Source organism: Biomphalaria glabrata, chromosome 3 (genome assembly GCF_947242115.1).
Source record: "Biomphalaria glabrata chromosome 3, xgBioGlab47.1, whole genome shotgun sequence".
NCBI lineage: Eukaryota > Metazoa > Mollusca > Gastropoda > Planorbidae > Biomphalaria > Biomphalaria glabrata.
The window spans coordinates 37415394-37439314 of record NC_074713.1 but is presented as its reverse complement, the minus strand read 5'-3'; the positions used below and the strand labels follow the sequence as shown (position 1 = coordinate 37439314).

Genomic DNA, 23921 nt, shown 5'->3' with positions numbered 1-23921 from the left:
TACTTCCCAAACAGAGACCGGTGTTGTCAGTTCTAGCCAAAATGAAGTATAAACTTTATAAGATCTGTTTTTCTTTGTTCAAATGGGATAGCAAGCAAGGTAAATACTTAGAGGAAATAGTCTATAGACACATAGGGAACAAAATCAATCTTCAAAATGTCAAAAGAGTGATATAAAAATATGTTAAGAGAAGTATCACTCAGATCCAAGTAGAGTAAATTGATTACGTTTAAACAAAAATTAATTAATTAAAAACATTAACATTGATTACATTTTTAAAAAACTCATTTCATTCTGTCATTACAGTTTTTTTTAAACTCATTTCATTCTGTCATAAAGTGAGTCATACTATGCAGCTTAACCAATCTATTACCATGTGTGCCTTTAAACTTCGCAGCATTTTTAAATATATTTTATTTTTTCAGCACCACCATACTATCTGGACATTTAGCATAATTCTTTCATTATGACAGTCAAATTGAAAAAAAATTTAAAAATTTGGTTCTTTTTAATTATTTAATTATTGAAGTAAATTTTAATTTTCATTTTAATTTTTTTATTTTAATTTATTTTCTATGTGAAGCATTTTGATTTACTTAATAAAATTGTTTCTTTCTAGGAGAACATATAAAAAATTGGAGGAAGCGGTACTTTATTTTGAGGAAAAATGGCTCGTTTGAAGGTTTCCGTTCTAAGCCCGAGGCCAATGATTTACAAGATCCCCTTAATAAATTTTCTGTTAAAGGTAAGTTTTTACATTTGTATTTTTTCAACAATGTTTAAATTATTTTTTACTTCATTATAATTGCTTTTTCCTAATGAGATACATTTTGTGAGCAGTCTGTAACTTTGCTTAAAAAAAAACAAAAAAGCTGCCAAGAAGATATTGTTAATATATTACAACTGTATCATGTACTATTTGATTAACTACTAATACATATATTTTTTTTTTTTATAAAAAAAGATAAAAGAATCATTTACAAAATATAAACTTCAACAAATGTCATCAGGTCAGATTCCTACTAGTATACAACTTGTGTACAAAAATAACCTTGAAAATATTCAAATATGATTCTCTAAATACATATAGAAAACAAAAATATATGTAGCTTTTAAAAAAATGTTTATCTATTTATAATATACAGCATAAAAAGACTAATTAATTACATGGTTCATGTGATCTAAATCTAATCTAGCATTATGTACACCACTATTACAACATTCCTTCATTCCAAATAATTATTTGTTCTCTTCAGCAACTGATCAGTTAATTGTTTACATCATTTCCATCTCAAGCATTATAGTTGTTCACACCTTTGTAACTTAAAGATTCCAAGTTAGCATTGTAGATCTAGATCTAGTCACATATTATTTGGGTTTGTTTAGTGTGTTTGATTTTTTATGATGTTCTCAGGTAAAAGAAATAATTGTGCAAAATTTCAGCTACGAAATTGGTTGTGAGAGAAATAACTTGCACATATTTTTTACCAGACAGACATAGTGAGTTGATACAAGCTTTGTAAAACTATTGGTTTATCCTAACTGTTATGGTTCTATGGTAACGGCAGTAGTTCAAAGTTTAGTTGTTTATTTAAAAAAAAAGTTCCACTGATAAAAGGAAAGTAAGGGGAATGGACTTAATGATGACCATAGATCTGACTTCTTTGATGGACTCAAAGTGGACACAGATTGTATTCTTGTAGCATTTCCGTTTGTAACACATTATTTCTCTTTCCTGCTGGTACATGGTTTGTCAAACAAAGCATTCTGACCCGAACTCTTACATCTAGGCTAGGTATGACTTGTTATTTGATCTATAAAGTAGCTTATACATATGGGTAAAAAACAAATGTGTGTCCCTGCATCAAAACTGAATGAATTGTTTCTGTTTTTCATCAATCTCAAGTGTAGAGTTGAACACTAGAGCCATCTACAAACCTACTAGTTCCTATTCTTCCCACAATCTTGCCATTGAAAAGAAAGATATGAAAAATGTGTTGATAGTCATTCTTTTAAAATCATAAATCTATAGTTGTCGACAAAGTTATATTAAAATAATAATATATTTAGCTTATTTAAAATCACTGGTAACAGATACTTAAAGATTTTAATTCACAATTTTAAATTATTTATAAATGGAAAAGTGCCAAATCTACTATATAGAAAGAATAGAGACTCAAAAAAAAATCCCATTTTAACACCAGAGACTACACATTCTTTATTTCACAATGTAGACATCTCTGTATCAAACTGTGAGAAGGTGTCCAAACTCTACTGCTTTGGTTTTGTTGTTATTTTTATTAATTGTTCTTATTTTTAGATTGCCAGTTGATGAAAGTAAACAGACCAAGACCTCATACATTCATCATAAAATGTTGGCAGTGGGCGACTGAAGTGGAGAGGATGTTCTGTGTTGAAAGTGTTAGTGAAAGGTGAGGAATACACACTGGGATGCTAACTATTTCTAGTAGGAGTAACTTAACAATGTGAATTTCAAATCTGTTTTGTGGTATTTCAGGGATGAATGGATACAAGCCATTGGGTCTGTGTCAGATACTCTGAAAGTGACAGAAGAAGCACCGACATCTAATATTGTAGAACATAAAAAGAAAGTGGTATGTGAGCAGATCTTTATATTCTAGGCAGGATTCATTTAAATAAAAAAACAGATTTATTTTAGGCAGGATTCATTTAAATAAAAAAACAGATTTATTTTAGGCAGGATTCATTTAAATAAAAAAATAGATTTATTTTAGGCATGATTCATTTAAATAAAAAGACAGATTTATTTTAGGCAGGATTCATTTAAAAAAACAGATTTGTTTTAGGCTCAAACTTTTTGTCTTGTTTTCACACTGTTTAGAGCTAGCTTAGTTCATTATCGGATTTAATTACCCAAACAATAGACATTTTGTTTTGTCTGAGTGCATCTGTTTACATTTGTATGGGCATCTTATTTCTTGCTATAATAGTTGCTGTTATCAATAATTAAAAAAAAAAAATGTTTTTACTGATTTATCAGTGCAACAAAAAAAAGTTGTAGTATTTAATAAGTAACTATGTGATACTTAATTTTGTATCTAGTCTAATTCAGGTATAGTCAGCTGTAATCTGTTTTTAGTGTTAGTAATAAAGCCAAAGCCTTAGATCTACAACGATATATAGTATATTTGTTGCAGTTAAGTGAATGGTTTTATGTTTGTTATTATTTACAAAGCTTATTTCAACTCGCTTTGTCTGTCAGGGAAAAAATGTGTGCATGTTATTTCTCCCACACCCAATCTCAGATCAAGCTGAAATTTGCACAATTATTTCTTTTAGCTGACAACACTAGAATCAATAAAAAAAATTGACTAATTAGTTAATTAACTATTGGTAATTAATTATTTTGTTTGGTATCTCCCACAACGGAAAGAAATTATACTTGACTGAAGGGGTGGTATAAGCTGAATTATTCCCTTATATTGGTCATTGTCTGAGGCTTAGTGAACACAAACACAAAGCCTGAGAAGGCTTTAGAACATAATTTCGAATTCAGGTCATTTGCTTTTTTTTTAATAAATACATTTAAAAAGCAATCACCCAGATACCCCGTTCATTCTCCCCCACCCCTTTCCAAATGGTCCAGACAAGGGATAGGATCATAGCGTATTGAGAAAGCTAAAAAGCATGAAACTGCGCTTTACAGAAACAATTGGTAAAAATATTTCTAATCGCACAGATTTATTATTATAAATATAGATCTATGACAAATTTAATTACATGACTGACCCAAACTAATTGATAGAATTACACTTAATGTAAGATTTGTTTAAAAAAAATATTTTTTTTTGTATTTTGTTTAATGTTGCTGTTGTTTTTTTCTTAATCTTTTGTAATTTAGTCTTTGGATGACTTTGACTTTCTAAAAGTGTTGGGTAAAGGAACGTTTGGTAAAGTGATAATGTGTAAAGAAAAAGCCACCAATCAGTTATATGCTATCAAGATATTGAAAAAGGCAGTCATTATAGCCAAAGTAAGGTTCTCTTTTTTTTTTTTTCTTAGATAATAAGAAAAACAAGCAATGTGTGAAAATTGCATTGTATTTTTTTTTTTTTGACATTGATTTTTAGTGTACTATCATGTCAAAAATCGATGAAAATTTCTAAATTTATTTTTTTGTGCCGAGTTGTTTTAATGCAGATAATTGAAAAGGAACCATAACTTGAAACTTTTTCTTTTCCTTTTGAGTTATTCACATAGTGACCATGACCTAATTTCAAATGTAATTGAAATTGCAAACCATTTTTATTGATTTTTAGATATGTGTAAAACTATTTAAAATATGTGTTTAAAAAAACGACAACAATAGCTTAATATCTTGCACCATTTTAAAGACCATCCTTACTCTTTGCAGTTTAAAGAAATGTATTCATTTTTTAAAGATTCTCTTTACCAGATCTTCAAATCAGTGTTATCAAATACCTCTATATTCTGATAATCCAGTCCAAATAAAGTCTTTGCTTTTTCATCTCGACATAGTTAACTAGTCTAAAGCTAAACAGGCTAGACATAGTTAATTAGTCTAAAGCAAAACAGGCTAGACATAGTTAATTAGTCTAAAGCGAAACAGGCTAGACATAGTTAATTAGTCTAAAGCAAAACAGGCTAGACATAGTTAATTAGTCTAAAGCGAAACAGGCTAGACATAGTTAATTAATCTAAAGCTCTACAGGCTAGACATAGTTAATTAGTCTAAATCTCAACAGTTTCTGCTCTTCTTCTTAAACCTTATGTCTATATAAATAAACTTAGTGATCAAAAAAGATCAAACTTTCTCCTGGTGAATGTATTTGTTTGTCTGACATGTTTGTACAGGATGAAGTAGCTCATACACTCACAGAGAACAGAGTTCTGCAAACAACCAATCATCCATTTCTCACTGTAAGTAGCTCCTTGAAGCAGTCTTTTGTTGGATCTCAGGGTTGTTGTTTTCTTTTCTTTTACTCCTTAAAAGAAATGGGAATACGGTGAAAAGCTTTCTAAACCTGCGATTGTAAGACTAAAAAAATAAATGTATGTTCTGTAACTAAAACACTTATATTTATGTGTCCTCAGCAACTGAAATATTCATTCCAGACGGCAGACAGACTTTGTTTTGTCATGGAGTATGTGAATGGGGGAGAGCTCTTCTTTCATCTGTCTCGAGAAAGAGTGTTCTCAGAGGAGCGTACAAAATTTTATGGGGCTGAGATTGTATCAGCACTTGGATATTTGCATGAAAACAACATTGTGTATAGAGATTTGAAGGTTGGCTCTTTTGTTGTTTTTTGTTTTAGTAGCCAATTCTAGGGTGGATCCAATTCAAATTGAACAAAATGGATTGGGTTCATTGCTCATGTTGACTTATGACTACCTGTGGTGTCAACACAAAATGGATTGGGTTAATTGCTAATGTTGACTTATGACTATGTGGTGTCAACACAAAAAGGATCAAATGATTTCAATAAATACTTCTTGACACTTAATTATTAATTACCAATAGATATTCAAACTTACAGTTTATTAATTCTGGCCTAAGACCCAAATTTCTGTTAACTTATTTTTAAGTGAACATTAAAAACTGAGATCTCTTTCATTTCAAAAACTGTTTCTCTCCTTAAAATAGCCAACACTGCTATGACTTTCACATCATTTTATGAACACTAACGACAGTTCTATAGACTTTTTTGTTAGAGCAAAATCATTGAACTATTTCTCTTAGGCACTTATTGAACAAGATCACATTTTTGTGTGTGTATTTGCTGCCATCTGTTTGCCCCAACTCTTCTATCTCTATATGAATTCCCTTATTGTTGGGAAAGACTTGTTCATTGGTGATGTTACTTAAATAAAAGCATCAGATACAAATCAGTACTGCTTGCTGCATTACCTTAGCTCTAATTGTCTGTAAGAAGTGTGTGGAAGTTGTTTTTTTCCTCATAAATATCTTCTTAAGTTGAAGTAGAACATAAAAAAGCACAACATTCATTGAAGATTGAACTGCTACCAAAATTTGTAAAAGTTTCTTAAACTCTTAAAGTTTTTTACAGGAAGCAAAGTACTTCTTCTAGCCAACTTTTCCTGCTGAACTGAAGACTCTTGCTATCATTAAATAGTAGTGTGCTGTTCTTCTCAGCTGTTCCACACTGCTGTAAACATACCGAGTGTTGGTAAAGCTAAGAAGCAAGGTTAAATCATCCAGAGAATAAGAATAGTTTAGTATGAAGTATTTACTGTAAATTTTCTAAAAACATTCAGACTTTTTTTTATCTTTTTTATCTGTGCTACTGACAGTTGGAGAATCTGTTACTGGACAAAGATGGCCACATTAAAATAGCAGATTTTGGTTTGTGTAAAGAAGAAATGTTCTTTGGGGCTAGCACTAACACATTTTGTGGCACTCCTGAGTATCTGGCTCCAGAGGTTAGTGTTAGTTTGTTTTGTTGTATTGCATTGATTAGAATATTTGATTACATTGACACTGTATTATATTGATTTCATACATAGTTTTATTGGGGTTTCAATAATTGAGTTGTCTTTTATCTATTGTACAAAATATGTTTGTCTAAAAAAATTCATTCAACCTGATACATATTCATGCTGGCATGAGACCCTTAGATTCTAATGCACATGGCTCATGAAATATGTTCTGGATTTTAAGTCTTGGTAGAGGCCCCAAATTTTGAGGACAATATTAAATTCTCTAATGGGGATGGCTGTGGGGAAATAAAAAAAAAATCTGGTTAATGGGCTGACGACTTAGTACACTTGTGAATTTGGACAAGTAGTGGTCCTGAGATCTGTATGCTGTATAGTAAAGTAAAGTATCCCTTTCAGACCTCTCAATCTAGAAGGTAAATTATGATGTAAAGCTTCCATGGCCAATGGTTTACAAGGGTTTCATGTGGCTGCACAATGATCAACTGTTTTTACTTTCCCCACCTAATGTCAGGTAACATTAGAGTAGGGTTGACTCAGGCATGTCTTGAAGTCCTGAAATCCAAAAACCCAGCCTTCACCAAGATTCTAACTCCAGATCCGTCTGTTGAAACCAAGAGCACTACCACATAGCCATCATGTCCAAAGATTGTCTAGGTTTTAAATTAAACTTTGTTGATTCACATGTTACTGCATAATATGTGTAAAAGTGATTTGTTTACTGCGCATGACTGTGGTGTAGGTTCTTGAAGACAATGACTATGGTCGAGCTGTTGACTGGTGGGGCACTGGTGTGGTGATGTATGAAATGATGTGTGGACGACTGCCCTTTTACAACAAGGACCATGACGTATTATTTGAACTCATCCTGCTCCAACACGTCAAATTTCCCAGAAATCTCTCAGAGGAAGCCAAAAGTTTGCTCAGTGGTTTATTAGCAAAAAAACCTAAACAGAGGTTTGAAAATATTTTGATGTTATATCTTGTTTTGTCTTAGTTATTTGTACTTAAAACATCTTGATTTTTTTGGTGGATATTAAAAGTAGTTTTAGTGATTAAACATTCTTTAAAATTTGAATGATTTAAAAACAAATTAAGATTGAATTTTATACAATTATACATTTTTTTTATTTGTTCTTAACACTTTTGTGTGTACTATTCCTATAATCAAATGTTCTTTCTACTAATGATTGGAGAATCCCTTTTTTTAATTAACATTATAGATTATTGCAAGAATGAAACAAAATTTGATGAAAATTAGTGAAGAACAAAGATTATTCTAACATTATCAAAATGTAAATATTATTCAAATTGACTATTACCTTTTCAATGAGTGAAATCTTTTGAATACAGATGTTGTTTGTTTGAACAGGTTAGGAGGTGGTGAGGCAGATGTTGCTGATATCAAAAGTCATCCATTCTTTGCCTCAATCAACTGGGAAGACTTGGTGGCCAAAAAGGTGATTATGTTTTTCTTCCCCTTTTTCTTATCATCATAAGCTTCTTATCTTTCACCATCGGTATTTGTAAGGTGACTACAATATTCCTTGTGTCGATATTTAGCTTGACCTAAGGCTTATGCTTGTGAGTTGATTCCCTGCTAGAACTTCTCCCCCCTCCCCTTTTTTTATTTTGTCTAGGCAATCTGGTATGTGTCTCTCTCCATCATTCTTCTTCTGTACTCATCTCTCTAAGATTTGATTGGAACATTTGTTTGCTGCACAATGAAATGGACTAGGGGAAACTTTTTAGATTGATTTAGTGATACATTTTGTGTATGTTTTGTTTTCCATTAGACTTGAGGATTTATAATATAACTAGAAAATTAAAAGTTTTGAAATACCAGTGTATTAAAATAATAGTTTATATATATGTAATGTAGGAAATGATTCACACGAAAATTTCCCAAAGAAAACCTGATTTCCTATACTATTTCACTTTGAGTAGCAGAATTTCATAGATTTTATTAGTAAGTGTTAGGGGCCCATAAAAAATTATAATAGTGAGCAAATAAAAATACATTTTCTTAAAACTTTTTTTTTTTAATGATCATTTAAAAAAAAGTTTTGTAACATAATAATTGTTTGTATTATGATTTAAAAAAATAATTTGAATTAACTTTAATTGAACTTGCAATTTGGGTTTATTCAAAATTGGATTCTGATTTGAGAATAGCAAAAATCAGGGTGGATAATATTTAATTCGAGATACTGTGAGTGTTAATTCTTTTTACCCTTTGTTTTTAAAGTTTTGGATATTCCTGTTTAAGAGATAGATTAGAATCAAAGTACTGGTCAGACTAAAGGCTAGTTTATAGGCTTAGTTAGAGTATCCCACAAATGAAATCATTTACATAACAAAGTTTATGGTGGGTTGTTTGGTTTTATTTAGTTCCTCACAGAGGATAAACCTATTCATTGGCTCAACAGTGCAGTAATACTTATAAAACGTGTGTTTTTTGGCTGGTCTCATCCTAAGGATGAACACAGTCTAATCCATTTGTTTGTTTAGGACTGATAACATGTCTGTTTCCTTTGTGACTTAATCATGTCCTGGCAAGGGTTCCCGGTCATTTCATAGTTGGTCACTTCATCCCGCATGTCATTTCATCCGCTGGTTATTTCATACTTTAATCCATCAAATAATTATTGTAAAAAAGTATGAAATTAACAATATTTCATTTTTTTATTTTTATTTAGATGACAAAAAGAATTACAAATTAATAAATAAGATTAGAATATAATGTCATTAAAAATTTTAAAAATTAACATCTATATATAGAGAGAGCTAATGTAAAATTTGTTTTTGTGTGTTAATTGAATTGAAATCAATAAGATAGGCTATTGATAGTAGGTACAGTAGATGATCCATTGATTCGTATTGCTGTCCATCATTTGTAATTTGTTGGCAAGTTATCAGCGGCATGATCATAAGTATTCTAGTCGTTCTCATCTCTAAAAAGATTTCCACTACTACTACTTGGCGATTTATGATTAGTTATGAGTGCAGAGCAGCAAGATCATAATTATACTAATCGTACTTCTCTCAAAAGATTTTCCCTACTTCTACCACACCTTGACCTTTGATCATTACATCACCCAATATGCGCAGGATAATAGTGACATCCCTATAACAAACAGAAACAATATAATTAATTACAAAGCCTGCATTACAATATATCTACATATTTACATATATTCTGTCATTTCTCAACAAGTCTGAAGAGAGTAGGGGAACATTATAAACACTAAAATAACATGTCCAAAATATCAAAAAGTATTCTAAATAAACATATTTATATATCAGATGAAATAAGTGCTTAAAGGCAAAGTATTAACAGCACAATTACACAATGACTAAGAAAAAAATATTTAATCTGGGATGAAGTGACCAAAGATGAATGACCAGGCTGAAGTGTCTGGGGATGAAATGACCTGTCACCGATTAGATATACTATATAGTAGACTAATTAGTAGAGATAGCTGTGCATCAGAGTTTCCTCTTCACAATTCTTGCCATGCAATATGTTCAGTAGACATAATGTCCAGTTGACATAATGTTCAGTAGACATAATGTCCAGTTGACATAATGTTCAGTTTCATTGTAATTACACATATCCAAGTCTATTCAATCCTGTTTTTATTTGTTTATACAAGTAACAAAATATTTGTATAATACTTTTTAAAACTGTTTTTTTTTTGTGTATTTAAATTAAATAAACTCACTGACAACTTTTTCAATCATGAAGACATGTTTTTAATGCTTTTAGTACTGTACACATTTTTATGTTCATATTAAATTATATCATTAATATAATTATTACTTTAATCTAGTTACAATTATGTCTTTTTAAAAAAATTATTTTAATATTAAATATTGAAAAAAGTCTTATAATTTAAGTTAATAAAAAAGATGTTCTATAAATAAAGGAAGTGGTCTAATAAATAAATGAAGTTGTCTACTAAATAATTAAGTTGTCTACTAAATAAAAGAAGTTGTCTACTTAATAAAAGAAGTTGTCTACTAAATAAAAGAAGTTGTCTACTAAATAAAAGTTGTCTACTAAATAAAAGTTGTCTACTAAATAAAAGAAGTTGTCTACTAAATAACAGTTGTCTACTAAATAAATGAAGTTGTCTACTAAATAAAAGAAGTTGTCTACTAAATAAAAAAAGTTGTCTACTAAATAAAAGAAGTTGTCTACTTAATAAAAGAAGTTGTCTACTAAATAAAAGAAGTTGTCTACTAAATAAAAGTTGTCTACTAAATAAAAGTTGTCTACTAAATAAAAGAAGTTGTCTACTAAATAACAGTTGTCTACTAAATAAATGAAGTTGTCTACTAAATAAAAGATGTTGTCTACTAAATAAAAGAAGTTGTCTACTAATTAAAAGAAGTTGTCTACTAAATAAAAAAAGTTGTCTACTAAATAAAAGAAGTTGTCTACTAAATAAAAGATGTTGTCTACTAAATAAAAAAAGTTGTCTACTAAATAAATGAAGTTGTCTACTAAATAAAAGATGTTGTCTACTAAATAAAAGATGTTGTCTACTAAATAAAAGAAGTTGTCTACTAAATAAAAGAAGTTGTCTACTAAATAAAAGAAGTTGTCTACTAAATAAAAGAAATTGTCTACTAATTAAAAGATGTTGTCTACTAAATAAAAAAAGTTGTCTACTAAATAAAAGAAGTTGTCTACTAAATAAATGAAGTTGTCTACTAAATAAAAGATGTTGTCTACTAAATAAAAGTTGTCTACTAAATAAAAGAAGTTGTCTACTAAATAAAAGATGTTGTCTACTAAATAAAAGAAGTTGTCTACTAAATAAAAGATGTCTAATAAATAAAAGATGTTGTCTAATAAAGGAAGTTCTCTAATAATGAAGTATTTTTAGGTACAAACAACAAATCTTAGAAAGCTGAAAGTAAAATTTTTTGATAAGACTCATTGTGTACACACTTTATTCACTCACAAATACACATGCCTTAGTTAGATTTGTGAAGAGGTTGAAACTCTGTATTTAAATGGGGTTGGGACAAGCTGTTTAATTTGCTTTTTGACACTACTTGTTTTTTACTTTTTTATTTCTTGCTTTGTTCTTTGGTAAATATTGTAGTCACTCTAGTCTGATTAAAGATAAAATAGTGAGTTGATCATTAAAAAGTAAAGAAAAGTTGCATATTAGGTTTACTATCTTGTTTATTGAAGGACAAAATACTATAGATTCTTTAGTTAGGTGATTTTCAAAGTTATCATATTGCTAAAGTTTGTTTTGTTTTATGGCCTTAGTTTGTTCCTTTGCTTTCAACTTGCTTTTAAAATACCAGGTGAAGCTTTTGCAATGATTCTGAAAGATTTGGTCTTCATTCTAAGCCTCCTAGCCTTCAATGCATTTCCATTTGAAAAGCTCTGTGCTTAAACCAGAACTTTCTTTTGCAAACTGTTTTCTATATTTGGTCTTTACATTCACATCATAAAAAAAAAATATTTTTTTTTTGTATCATATCCATCAGGTGTTTTGGTTTTCATGATTTGAACCCTAAATACATTCTATGTGACATCAGAAATGCATAATTTCAATAATCCCATTTAATGAATGAGACAATTATGTCAGTCTAATGGTTTTGAAATGAGCTTTGTGTTCTGGCGCTCTAATGTCTATCAGGATTCATACAGGTTGAGATCTTCTCTCTTTGCAGTGTCAACTTAGTTGAAATGTTGGGTGACATCAATGTCAACACTGTGTTTAGGGTTCAAGTTGTACTTATATTGCATCATGTTAACTCATGTGTCACTTCTTTTATGAGCTGAGCTGAGAACTTGAATAGATTAAAAAAGTAGTGTTGTTTTTTTATTGAAACAAAAAAAAAGATTTTTGATTTTTTGTTGGGCTATCTTCTTGACAATATAAAAAAGTTCCATCAAGAAAACAGTGTGTAAAAATGCTGCTTATAAAGATTTAAACTCACTAAATAAACAATGAACAAAATGTGTGCTAGCTTGTTAACACTTGCCTCAGCTGGTTCAAGACAATAACAAAAAGTATATTATCATCATTTGTATGTTTTTCTGTGTTCTAGTTTTGTTATCATTTGTTTGGAAACACTTTCTGATTGCATACTCCAAAACCACCCCATACCAGATTACCCCACCATTCAAGCCCCAAGTGACATCAGAAACTGACACCCGCTACTTTGATGAAGTGTTCACTGGTGAGGCTGTGAATGTGACTCCGCCTGTGGGCATTGCCCAGCATCAAGCACTGGTGCCCATTGCTGAGGATATGGAGCCTTTGCCCTACTTTGAGCAGTTTTCTTACCACGGTAGCCGAGGCAGCCTTGCTAGCAACAGAATGAGCTTTGAGACCACTTGGAATCTGTAGCAGTTGCTTGTCATAAAAACTCTTGACCATACACTACAACTTATGATATGGACATTTTTTCTCACTCTCAGAACTTGAGCCAATCTCTCACTGGGTTAACACAGTTACACTTCTACCTCTTTTCTTTGTCATTCTTTCTAAATGTCTTGCACTTTGCCTTTGTGCTATTTTTCATTACTTTTCAATAGTGCTCTGTCCTTAATTGTTTAATTACAAAAGCAAATCCCCCTTTTAAAAAAAAATATTGGTGCTCAGATTTATTATTGATCTGTTTTAATGATTCATATCTGCAGTGATACACACTCAACAGAACAAACTAATGTCTGCAATTATACACAATAGGTCCATTAGGACTAAGATTTAGATATTTGAAGGCTTGATCATTTAAACTTTTAAAACTACCTCTTATTATTTCATTGTCAGTGTATATGCAAAGACACTTCTTAAACTACCCCACCCTCCTCCTTTTATTTACACAATTACAAATTTGGCATGTAGCCTTCATGCACTAAGTCACATTATGGATTAACTAGCTCTCTGTGTAATCACTGTCAAGCAGTTATTTTGTCTCTCAGTTGAACAAGAATTAAGTTTAGACTATCTCCATGGTAGCCACATAAATGTGTGATCAGTTTAGAACAACCTCTCATCATGGTTGCCACATAAATACATGCAGTTATGCTCTCTCTCCTCAACAGCCTTTTGCTTGCATGTAGATTGTTGATGGTGCTTACAGACTTGTATGTCATTGTTAGTTTTTGTGTTGTGTTGATCTTAGTTGAATCAATAAACTACCATGCTATTGCTTATGAAATTGCTTCTAACCTTTTAGGACTCAGAAAGTGTATTAAGTCCCATGAGAACCTTTAAATCTATAACTGGAGATTGGTAGAATCAAGTTCTGTAAGGACCACTGCCTAAAGATTTCTTGAATTAGATGAAGTCAGATGATATTGTTATTTGTGCATGTTATTCTACATGTGAGTCAACTAAAGTGTTCCCATGTTGCTTTTTTTTTTTTTTTGGGTACAAATTTATCAAGTCAAGATCACAGCAGTACTGCCACTGTTGACAAACTCTGTGTGAATTCTCATCATTTCTTCAGGTCTTTACAAATGATTTTAACAAATTGTGCAATGAATATTCTGAACTTATTTCTTATTAATCAAAGTCACTTGTTACAGGCTGTTCTCAAGATGTTTTGTTTGAACTTTTGAAGTCACTTGTTACAGGCTGTTCTCAAGATGTTTTGTTTGAACTTTTGAAGTCACTTGTTACAGGCTGTTCTTTAGATGTTTTGTTTGAACTTTTGAAGTCACTTGTTACAGGCTGTTCTCTAGATGTTTTGTTTGAACTTTTGAAGTCACTTGTTACAAGCTGTTCTCTAGATGTTTTGTTTGAACTTTTGAAGTCACTTGTTACAGGCTGTTCTCTAGATGTTTTGTTTGAACTTTTGCATAGTCCTATCAATGTCATGTTTTGAAACTATTTCTCAGAAAAGCATTCTTTCTTAAATTCTTTTAAACCATTTATGCATTTTTTATAAATGTTACGGTTAGTGCAAGTATTTTTTTTAATGTGTACAATTGACCTTTTTTTTGCAATGCTTAAAAAAAAAAATCATTACTTTTCTTAAATAGTACGGTAGCTAGCTTTTTATAAATCTCTACAATGATAAAACAGCATTCTTTTCAGTAATTGGGCAATGCTTGACTCTTTGAAACTAATGTTATCCCATGCCAAAATAAACACCAGTTTGATATTAATGAGTTCAAGTGTTTGATGCAGCTCAAGGCTGAGTGAGTTGCTTCATGGTTCAAGAGCATCCACTGCTTCAGTTATAACACTGGTTTAGATGGAATAGTGATTGTATGCTACTCTGGTCAAGTTATAACACTAGTTTAGATGGAATAGTGATTGTATGCTACTCTGGTCAAGTTATAACACTGGTTTAGATGGAATAGTGATTGTATGCTACTCTGGTCAAGTTATAACACTGGTTTAGATGGAATAGTGATTGTATGCTACTCTTGTCAAGTTATAACACTGGTTTAGATGGAATAGTGATTGTATGCTACTCTGGTCAAGTTATAACACTGGTTTAGATGGAATAGTGATTGTATGCTACTTTGGTCAAGTTATTACTGTTATATACACTGGTTTAGATGGAATAGTGATTGTATGCTACTTTGGTCAACTTTGGAGGATTTTATCTTTGCTTTTATCTAGAGCGAAGGAATAATCAAGGGTGACACTTTTAAACTCTTGTTGTTTATATTACAATTGTTTTGTTATGTTGTTTCCCCTGTAGTCATTAGATTTCGCTACCGATATGTCTGACTTTTTGTGTTTTAAACCCTTGTTGTTTATTTTGCATTGTTCTTTTGTTTCCCCTGTAGTCATCTGATTTGGCTGTTTTTTTTACTTTTTGTGTTTGAAACCCTTGTTGTTTATATTGCATTGTTCTTTTGTTTCCCCTGTAGTCATCTGATTTGGCTGTTTGTTTTTTTAATGTTTGTGTTTGAAACTCTTGTTGTTTATATTGCATTTTTTTATTTTGATGTTTTGTATTCATTAGGTTTGGCTGTGTCTGAATTTTTGTGTTTTCACCATTTGCCTTACTCCTTTGACTGTTGTTTTGGTTCTAATGACATTCAAAGATTGATTACTGAAATACTAATTATAGAGTTTGTATGTGTGGTCATATATTTATCATGCTTGCTCAGTCTAGACCAGCTTAGCTGCTTCTACAAAGTTTTTGAAGTGTTCAGGGCTTAAGTCTAAGCTAAAATGGAAGTTAAATGTTCACTTCCATCTCTAAATTCTAGACCATCTCTAGACTTTCATCATGTAGTGTATAATTTAGGTATAAGCAGCTATGCTGGTCTAGGTTGTCATGGTATTTGGCTGTGTACATTGGTCATGGGAATCTTCATGCTAAAATGATCTGCATGTGTGCCATATATATCTCTCCATGTATCTATACTAACATCTTTGTGTTGTCTCATCAGTCTTAAACTGAGTTGCTTGTGAATTGTCTCTGTAGTGGATGTTCTTCCCACTTCACATATTAATTAAACAATAATGAATTGAATGACTCCATAGACACAGCAAAAACTGAGAGAAATTTGGATAAAAATGTTATAGTGACTTGTTGTTATGCAAGCTTGAATACATATTATTTTGGGTGGTTAGGAATATTTACTAACTAAACTAACAATTTACAATGGCATCATAATTCTAAACCCTAGTTATTAAAATAAAAAACAAATTAATCATTTACAAATTTGCACACCTAACCTTTGAATGTAATCAGTAGATAATACCAAATTGAATGCCTGGAAATAATTTCTCCAGTGCATACTCTATAGTCTGCTTATAGTCTGCTGTACCAGTACTTAATATGTTCATCATTTAGAATAAAAAGATATATCAAAACTCATCTATACAACTCATCTTTAATACAGACTAGATATTACAGGTTTCACATAGGATCCCTTTTTTTGGCTCTTGTATTATACCATTGGTTCATATCTTTTTAATTTAGTTATTCTTTGCCCTCTTCCTATGAGAATCATTCAAGTTTTGTGGCATACTGACTGGTAGCATTTTGTAGATAAAGCTTTGTACAGTTCAGCAGTGTAGATGTAGTAATGAAGCACTGGGTGATTCTTTTCTTTGCTTGCTAGTTTTTAACATTATTAACTAGTTCTCCAAATAGCATCTTGTTTATATTCTTTAGGACATCAATTCTAGTTCATGAATAGCTGGTGTTCTAGATGGCTTTGTTCATACATAGCTGGTGTTCTAGATGACTTTGTTCATGAATAGCTGGTGTTCTAGATGGCTTTGTTCATACATAGCTGGTGTTCTAGATGACTTTGTTCATGAATAGCTGGTGTTCTAGATGGCTTTGTTCATACATAGCTGGTGTTCTAGATGACTTTGTTCATGAATAGCTAGTGTTCTAGATGACTTTGTTCATGAATAGCTGGTGTTCTAGATTATTTTATATATGAATTGCTGGGGATTCTAAATTACTATGTACATAAATAGCTGGTGATGCTAGATTGCTTTGTACATGATTCTAGATTGCTTTGTACATGATTCTAGATTGCTTTGTACATGATTCTAGATTACTTTGTATGGTACATGAATAGCTTGTGGTTCTAGATTACCAGTACTGTGTAAATGAACAGCTGGTGATTCTAGATTAACAGTACTGTGTAAATGAACAGCTGGTGATTCTAGATTACTTTGTACATGACTAGCTGGTGCTAGTGACAAGTCTACAATTACTATAGGTTTGTTGGCTTCTATTCTTCTTTGGTACACTTAATGTGTCTATCACTTATCTGGAATTCAGTTTTAAAGCTCATTCTGAAATACTTGTCTGTATGGCAAATATTTTTAATTGTCTCTTGACAGACGTTAGAAATCTGGCTGGTTTTGTTTCTCTGACTGTATTGTAACATTGTTGTGTTCTCATTGTCCAATTGTTTCTTGTATTATTAGTTACCATACATTTTGTATCTTGCTCATTATAGCTTTACATTGTTTTACTTTTTTGGGTTTGTTGACCTTTGAACTACTATATGGCTCATTTATATTTTTTTTTTCTTTTTATTTTCCCCTTATTGTAACATGAATTTCATGCCATGACATTGATGTCTTCATCACCTTGTAGTTTTCTGTCCTATTTCCCTTCAGTTCTAGACTCTCTCTCTCTCTCTACACACACACCTACTTCCCTCCTTTGCATGTTCCATAGCTCAGATTTGTCTGATTTGTTTGGTCATCACCACTTCTATTCTCAACATCTTGTCCACCCAGTTGCTTGGACTATTTGATCACCATGAAATAATTCATGACTGTTGTGCTTGTAATGTACATATGTTGGTGTAGTTTGAAGCTGTTCATATTAAAGTTTAATGATTCAAACTTCGTCTTCCTGGCTCTTTTCTATACAAGTTCTTTTTTTTTTTTTCATGGTGTATTTAAGATTAATGAGTTGATACACAAAAAATGTTTTTCATTTTGTTAACTCATCTAAAAAAAACATGTTAATAAAATTGTTAGCTTACAGAGAGAGAAAGATTAAAACATGACTTAAAGTATAGTATACCTGAGTAATTTCTTTTAATAGTGTTGCAAAAGCTGAAACTAACCCTTTCAGATCTTGCACTCTATATGGCAGATGATTTAAAAGTCATCTGTTTCTATGGATAACAGATGTGATCAGATGATGTCAAGGTCATCTGTTTCTATGGACAACAGATGTGATCAGATGATTTAAAGGTCATCTGTTTCTATGGACAACAGATGTGATCAGCACAATGACCAACCGTTGACTAATGTCACGTACCCATTAGAGTTGTGTGGACTCTGGGCATTGTAAAATCCCGAAATTCAAAATCCCAGTCTTCACAGAAACTTGGATCCAAGACCCTTCAGTTTAGAAGCCAAGCACTTTACCAATCAGCCACCAATATACAATATACTTTAATAAATTTCTTTCAGTGCTTGTTGACTTAAGTGAATCAGGTGAAGAGAATGTTTTTCAGTCTCTAAGCTTATGATAACTGTTGTGCTTGATGGCTACATCTATGTCTTGTCCCCTAAAAATGGGACAGTTTTAACTGGGCACAACATGGCCTAAATTGTGCAAAATATCATATCAACAGTTTTAGCTAAACATATGCCAGGGTTTAAATGTATTTATCATTGACAGAAGCAGAATATGTTTTTAAAACATGGATCTTAAATGATTAAAAAATATTTAATGTGTAACTTAATAATTAAGTTAATTAAAAGAAAACAATATTGAAAATGAAGTTTTAATGAATGAACTTATTATATATTAATTAGCCAGTAAAACAAGTTATTTTATCTAACAAGAAATTACAGAAACTTATTCTACTTAGCCAGTCAAATGGAAAATCTGTTATCTAGCACTTAGTGTTTTGAATGTTCCATGTTTGCTTCATGCTGTCAGCATTTCATTTTTCTTTCACCTGGATTAATAGCCTAAAAATGACAAGGCCTCACAGCATGCCAGCTGGGCACTCTAACATACTTTAAAGCCTCTGTTAAGGTCTAAAGCATATTTGCTTAAAATTGTGTAAAGATTGTTTAAGCAATGTTATTTGCATATTTCATGATCTTATTGAGGCCAATGAAAAATTAGGACCTCCAGGCAGGGAAGGGGAGAGGAATTTATGTATCCTTTGACATCCACAAGACTAAAGAATATGACACAAAAGGCATAGACTTGTTTTACTTAGATATAGGCCCTACTTACTGTGAAGGAATGTATCTAACCAACACACATTTGAATACAATGTAGACCTGGTGGTGTTACAACAGAAAGTTGTGTTAGCCCAAATGTCATAAATAGGAATAAAAATTTATTTTTTTTAATCAGGCGTGAAAGGCCAGGCCAAAATTAACACTTCAACATAACATTAGCCTAAAGACAAAAACAGTACATAAGGTGGTTACAAGTTAGAACTTTTTTTTTCTTATTAAAAATCTGGGTTTAAATTGTTTGGGTATATTTTTGTCTGGGGGGGGGGGGGGGGGGAGGTGAAGTTTCTGTCCAACCAGCTTTAAAGATATGTGTGACTTAGCTTTGGAGAACAAAAAAAAAGAAGAAGCCAACAATGTGCAGTGTACATTAAATCATAGTATTCTACCAGTCCATCAATAGGCTCTAATCTTGGGGTTCTTCTTGTCCCTAACAAAATATAGGTCTGTATATTTTGCCTTACATTGAACTCTACCTAAAAAGTAAAATTTGCTTCATATATATTTAGAAAAAAATGGTGGGCTGTGTTTAGGCATCAAGACCATTAGTATTAGTATGATCTTCTCTAGTTGTGATAGTTTTAATCCTCTGTATGTAGCTGTATAAGGGAACTGTAGCTAGGAATGTTTGATTTCTATTGACATGCTTAGACCTTCATTTGCTGTAGGAGTGTTCATGTTCAAATCTTTGGCTCTTGAGTTCCATGTGTCCTTGTTGATTTAGATCCCACCACCCTGGAAGCCTGAAGTGGAGAATGAATGGGACACCAAGTACATCCCTGAAGAGTTTGCCCAGGAGTCTGTCCACTTCACACCTGGCTCTCACATGATGTGCAGCAGGCTGGACCCCATTGCCGAGGATGGTCAGCTTCCTTACTTTGACCAGTTCTCTTATCAAGGCAGCCGGAACAGTTATGGCAACCCAAGTTACCTAAGTACTTCCTCTGCTGCTCACAGCACACAAGAAATGTTCTGAAACCTTCAACACACACTTAGAGCCGGTGACACTTGTTTTTTCTTTTTTTCTTCTTTAACCACTGTTTATGGTAAGTTGGAAACATCTGTAATATATAGGTCTGTTTAAACAAAATCATAAAATTGTTATTGTATTGTTTTTTCACCTTGATGCTGCAATTATAAAATAAGATAGAAGTGAACAATTTCAGCACTAAATACTTCTGTGTTGAACTGATAATTTAGGTTAAGATTTCATGTTAAAATATAAACCTCTACCACAATAGATGGGTTTTTGCAGTAATTAGTGGAAAACTTGATTTATAGGGATAGAGCATATATATATGGCTTAAGTTTATTTTGTGATGAAAGCCTTCCATTTCTAAGTTCTTTATATTTCCATCTTTCTTTTGTAGCTAACTTTTTGTTTCTTATTGACACTAATGATCAAAGTTAGTAGTTTAGTATTTCTGAATGGGCCTCTCTACCTCATTAGTTTTGTACAAATTATACACCAGCAACTAAAACTTTCTCTACAGAATTTAAACCAAAAAGCAACATTTTTTCTGAGTTAGCATTTTTGTTTTCTGTTAGAATTGTTACCTAGAAACCACAATCAAATTTGAAGTCTACTTCTGTATTCAAGTGTTAATTTTTCAAAACTACTGGTGCTAAACTCCTTTTTTTTAACCTACTTACAGACACATAGGTTTTACTCTTTAAATTTTAGTTCAGTATCCTAATACCTGTATTTTCTACATTCTCTCATCACAGCTCATTAACGTACAATAGCTTTTGTTTTTAGGCCAACTATTTCACTCTCACAAATGATTTCTACAAATATTTTTAGAGAATTGGTTAGAAGAAAACAATATTTTGTAAAAAACTTGATATTTAAATGCAAAAATACCACTGATTGATTAATTCACTAATATATCAAGAGATCTCTAAAACTACCTAAGGGATTTGCCTGAAATTTTATACAAACGTTCCTTTTGATAGATTCACAGTCTGAACGCCACAATATTTCTATACATTCATGGTCTCTTGTCTATTTTTTTTCCCTCCCGTTGCCATTTGTTTTGTGTTAATATTAATGACAAAACCTTTAGTTCTAAATACACTTGCATAAATATTCTCTGAATGACAAATTGATTTGGATATATCTTTTTGCTCTACACATTTTAGAATTTTATGAAGACCATTCATTGAAAATCTCACAAACCACCAAGATGATTTTTATGCTGTTTTGTAAAACAAACTACATAATTTTATTTTTCTCAAGAGAAGTCTTTTTAATTGTAGAATTCATATCTGATTGAGAAATACTTTAATCTATTATTGTATGTTTGAGTTTTGTGCTACACTTACTAAGATCTGTGAGAACATATTGATGTAAGCTGATCTTGTTATGTTCATTATTTTCACTCTATCTGATCTATCCACTGCTAATTATCCTTATTATAGACAGACCTATCAGGGTGTGCTAGCACAGTTTATCTAGCCTGGAAGCATATATTCTATAGTAGATGTTATTGAAGGGCACGGTGAAAACCAAAGCCTACTGTTGGTTATATTAAACACATTGTTCTATAGACTGGAAGTTAATTTATGTGAATTTCATGTTTATGAAAGACTGTTTTAATTTATGTTAAGTAATGTCAATGTATGCATGTGCGTGATTGTAACCACAAGGATGAATGACATAACAGCTTATACAGGAGATGGATATCTCAAAAGGTTCACAAGTTCTCTCATTAAATCCCAGATTGAAATAAGTAAACAAAAAATACACTAGGAAACCTAATAAATATCCATCAAAAGGGATATTTAAAAAGAAAATGCTCACTTAAAAGTAATAATAATAATAGTCACTGATCAGCTGTATCCAAGTTTGGTGTTTGACACACTGTCAATACTTTGAAACATCCAATTATCCCATGTGGTGTAGTGTACTTTTTGGTTTCAATGTGGACAGCATGTGGCTGCATTACTTAAGAAATCAGTTTAGCACAAACAGGTTTTGTCTTGAGTACTGGTAGTAATCAGGCCATTAATCAAAATAAATTGTCTTGCCTTGTCAAAGAGCATAAAATTGGCTTCCATAACTTTTGTCAATATGAAGTAGAAACTGTTTCATGCTGATCCATAGCATTAAGTAAACAATTGGGATCTTGTAATGGATTGGTTACATTTCTGAATTACTTTTGATTATATAGCTGACATAACAATGATTGGAGAACAGATTACTTGACATAATGATGATTGGAGAACAGATTACTTGACATAATGATGATTGGAGAACAGATTACTTGACATAATGATGATTGGAGAACATTATTTGACATAATGATTCGAGAACAAATTACTTGACATAACAATGACTTTGAATGGTTTATTGTCTCATTTGTTTTGCTTATGAGCCTATATTAATGTGTTTCATGCTTTTTGTCTGTGAAGGTTGAATGATGTTGGGGATGTTACAAAGTAACCTACATGACTTCAAACTAAAATGAAGGGAAAGTTAATCCTTTATGAAAATTTTAGTTTATAAAGACATCTCTGTTAAGTAAATCTGATACAATATTCAGAAATGTTAAAAAATGCCTTTTTTTTTTTTTTTAATTAGACAGCTTTCTACCAATAAATGATAAAAATGTTGCTTTACTTTTAAATTACTTGGATGGTGTTGTTTTTGAATACAATAAAGAATAAAAACATCAAGACATCTGAAAGGAAAGAAACAATAATTCTGATGAGTTCTCTTCTCAATTTTGAACATGCAATCCCCAGTTCATGGTTTATTTTGTTTATCCAGACAGGATCTGATTTGTAAGAGGTCTGAAATTTCAGTAGTGTATGTATAATGTAAATGTGTATAAATATGTGTCTTGTTCTTTTTTGACATTCTACTATTTCAATTAGTCATGTAAAATTGTATTTATTTAATGTACCCTTTGTGTGTGTATGCGCATGTTAAATGAAACAGTTGACTAGGTGTCATTATTTACAGCTGACTAAACAGGCATTGTTTGCAATAAGAAAGCTTTGATCAAGTTGCCCTGTTCTAATAAATCCTATATAAATCTTGTGCAGCTGCAATTGTGTAAAAACTTTTGGTTTCAGCTCTTCAAGTTATGTTCCCATTACTCATAGAAGCAGGTCTTGGTCAATTTATGGGCAATAACTATTCTTCATGGTTTGTCTACATAATATAATGTCTTTGTGTTGATTCAAGAAACTTGGTTTCTTATCATTTACAGCTGTTCCTTCAAAAGAAAAGATAAGAATGTTAACTATCTTCAGGGTATATTTTTAGGCCCCAGCAACTAAAACAAATTGTTTAAATTGAATGAATTTTTTAAGCTTGGCTGGGCTTGTAACTTTCAGCATCTCCTGGTGTAACTGTATAGTTGCTAACAAACAAAAAAATGAAAATTGTACTTCGAAAAATAAAATATTGACCTACAGTAGCATAAATCTGTGGTAAAATTGATTTGTTGAATTGTACATTGTTATTTAGTGTGACTAAAAAGTCAGCTGTACTATTGTTTATGAAAATACTGCACTGTTTATTCTAATAAAATTGTATATTATTGTATATAAACCTTGTGTCTGTGTCTAGTTACTTAGAAAATAGCTAGCTTGCTTTGCAAGTCATTAGAAACTTTAAATGCTAGTGACATTTAGAACAGATTCTTTTCAATTATATTGTATTCCAACTGAATTCAAACTAAAGGCTATAAAAACAGCTGACTACTACATCTTGACTTAGTACTTGTTGGAGCCTAATCAGAAAGTATTGATGTAATTAGTAAG

At 31.4% G+C, this 23921-nt stretch overlaps 1 protein-coding gene across 13 annotated transcripts in view; it reads left to right on the top strand.

Annotated features, from left to right (window-relative positions):
• Window positions 1–23709, top strand: part of LOC106079823 (RAC-gamma serine/threonine-protein kinase-like) — a 34951-nt gene extending 11242 nt beyond the window's left edge. For 12 of the 13 annotated variants that reach the window (XM_013241046.2, XM_056024861.1, XM_056024862.1 and 9 more), the window contains 10 exons: window positions 620–745; window positions 2321–2432; window positions 2519–2615; window positions 3884–4015; window positions 4858–4923; window positions 5098–5289; window positions 6316–6444; window positions 7202–7416; window positions 7832–7919; window positions 19873–23709. In XM_013241046.2, the coding sequence (XP_013096500.2) occupies window positions 620–745; window positions 2321–2432; window positions 2519–2615; window positions 3884–4015; window positions 4858–4923; window positions 5098–5289; window positions 6316–6444; window positions 7202–7416; window positions 7832–7919; window positions 19873–20124 (1409 nt within the window). In that variant the 3' untranslated portion in view covers window positions 20125–23709. Of the gene's footprint in view, window positions 1–619; window positions 746–2320; window positions 2433–2518; window positions 2616–3883; window positions 4016–4857; window positions 4924–5097; window positions 5290–6315; window positions 6445–7201; window positions 7417–7831; window positions 7920–12602; window positions 17784–19872 lie in introns of those variants that run through there. The other variant, XM_013241048.2, reaches the window with a different exon arrangement.
• Window positions 23710–23921: the final 212 nt, after the last annotated feature.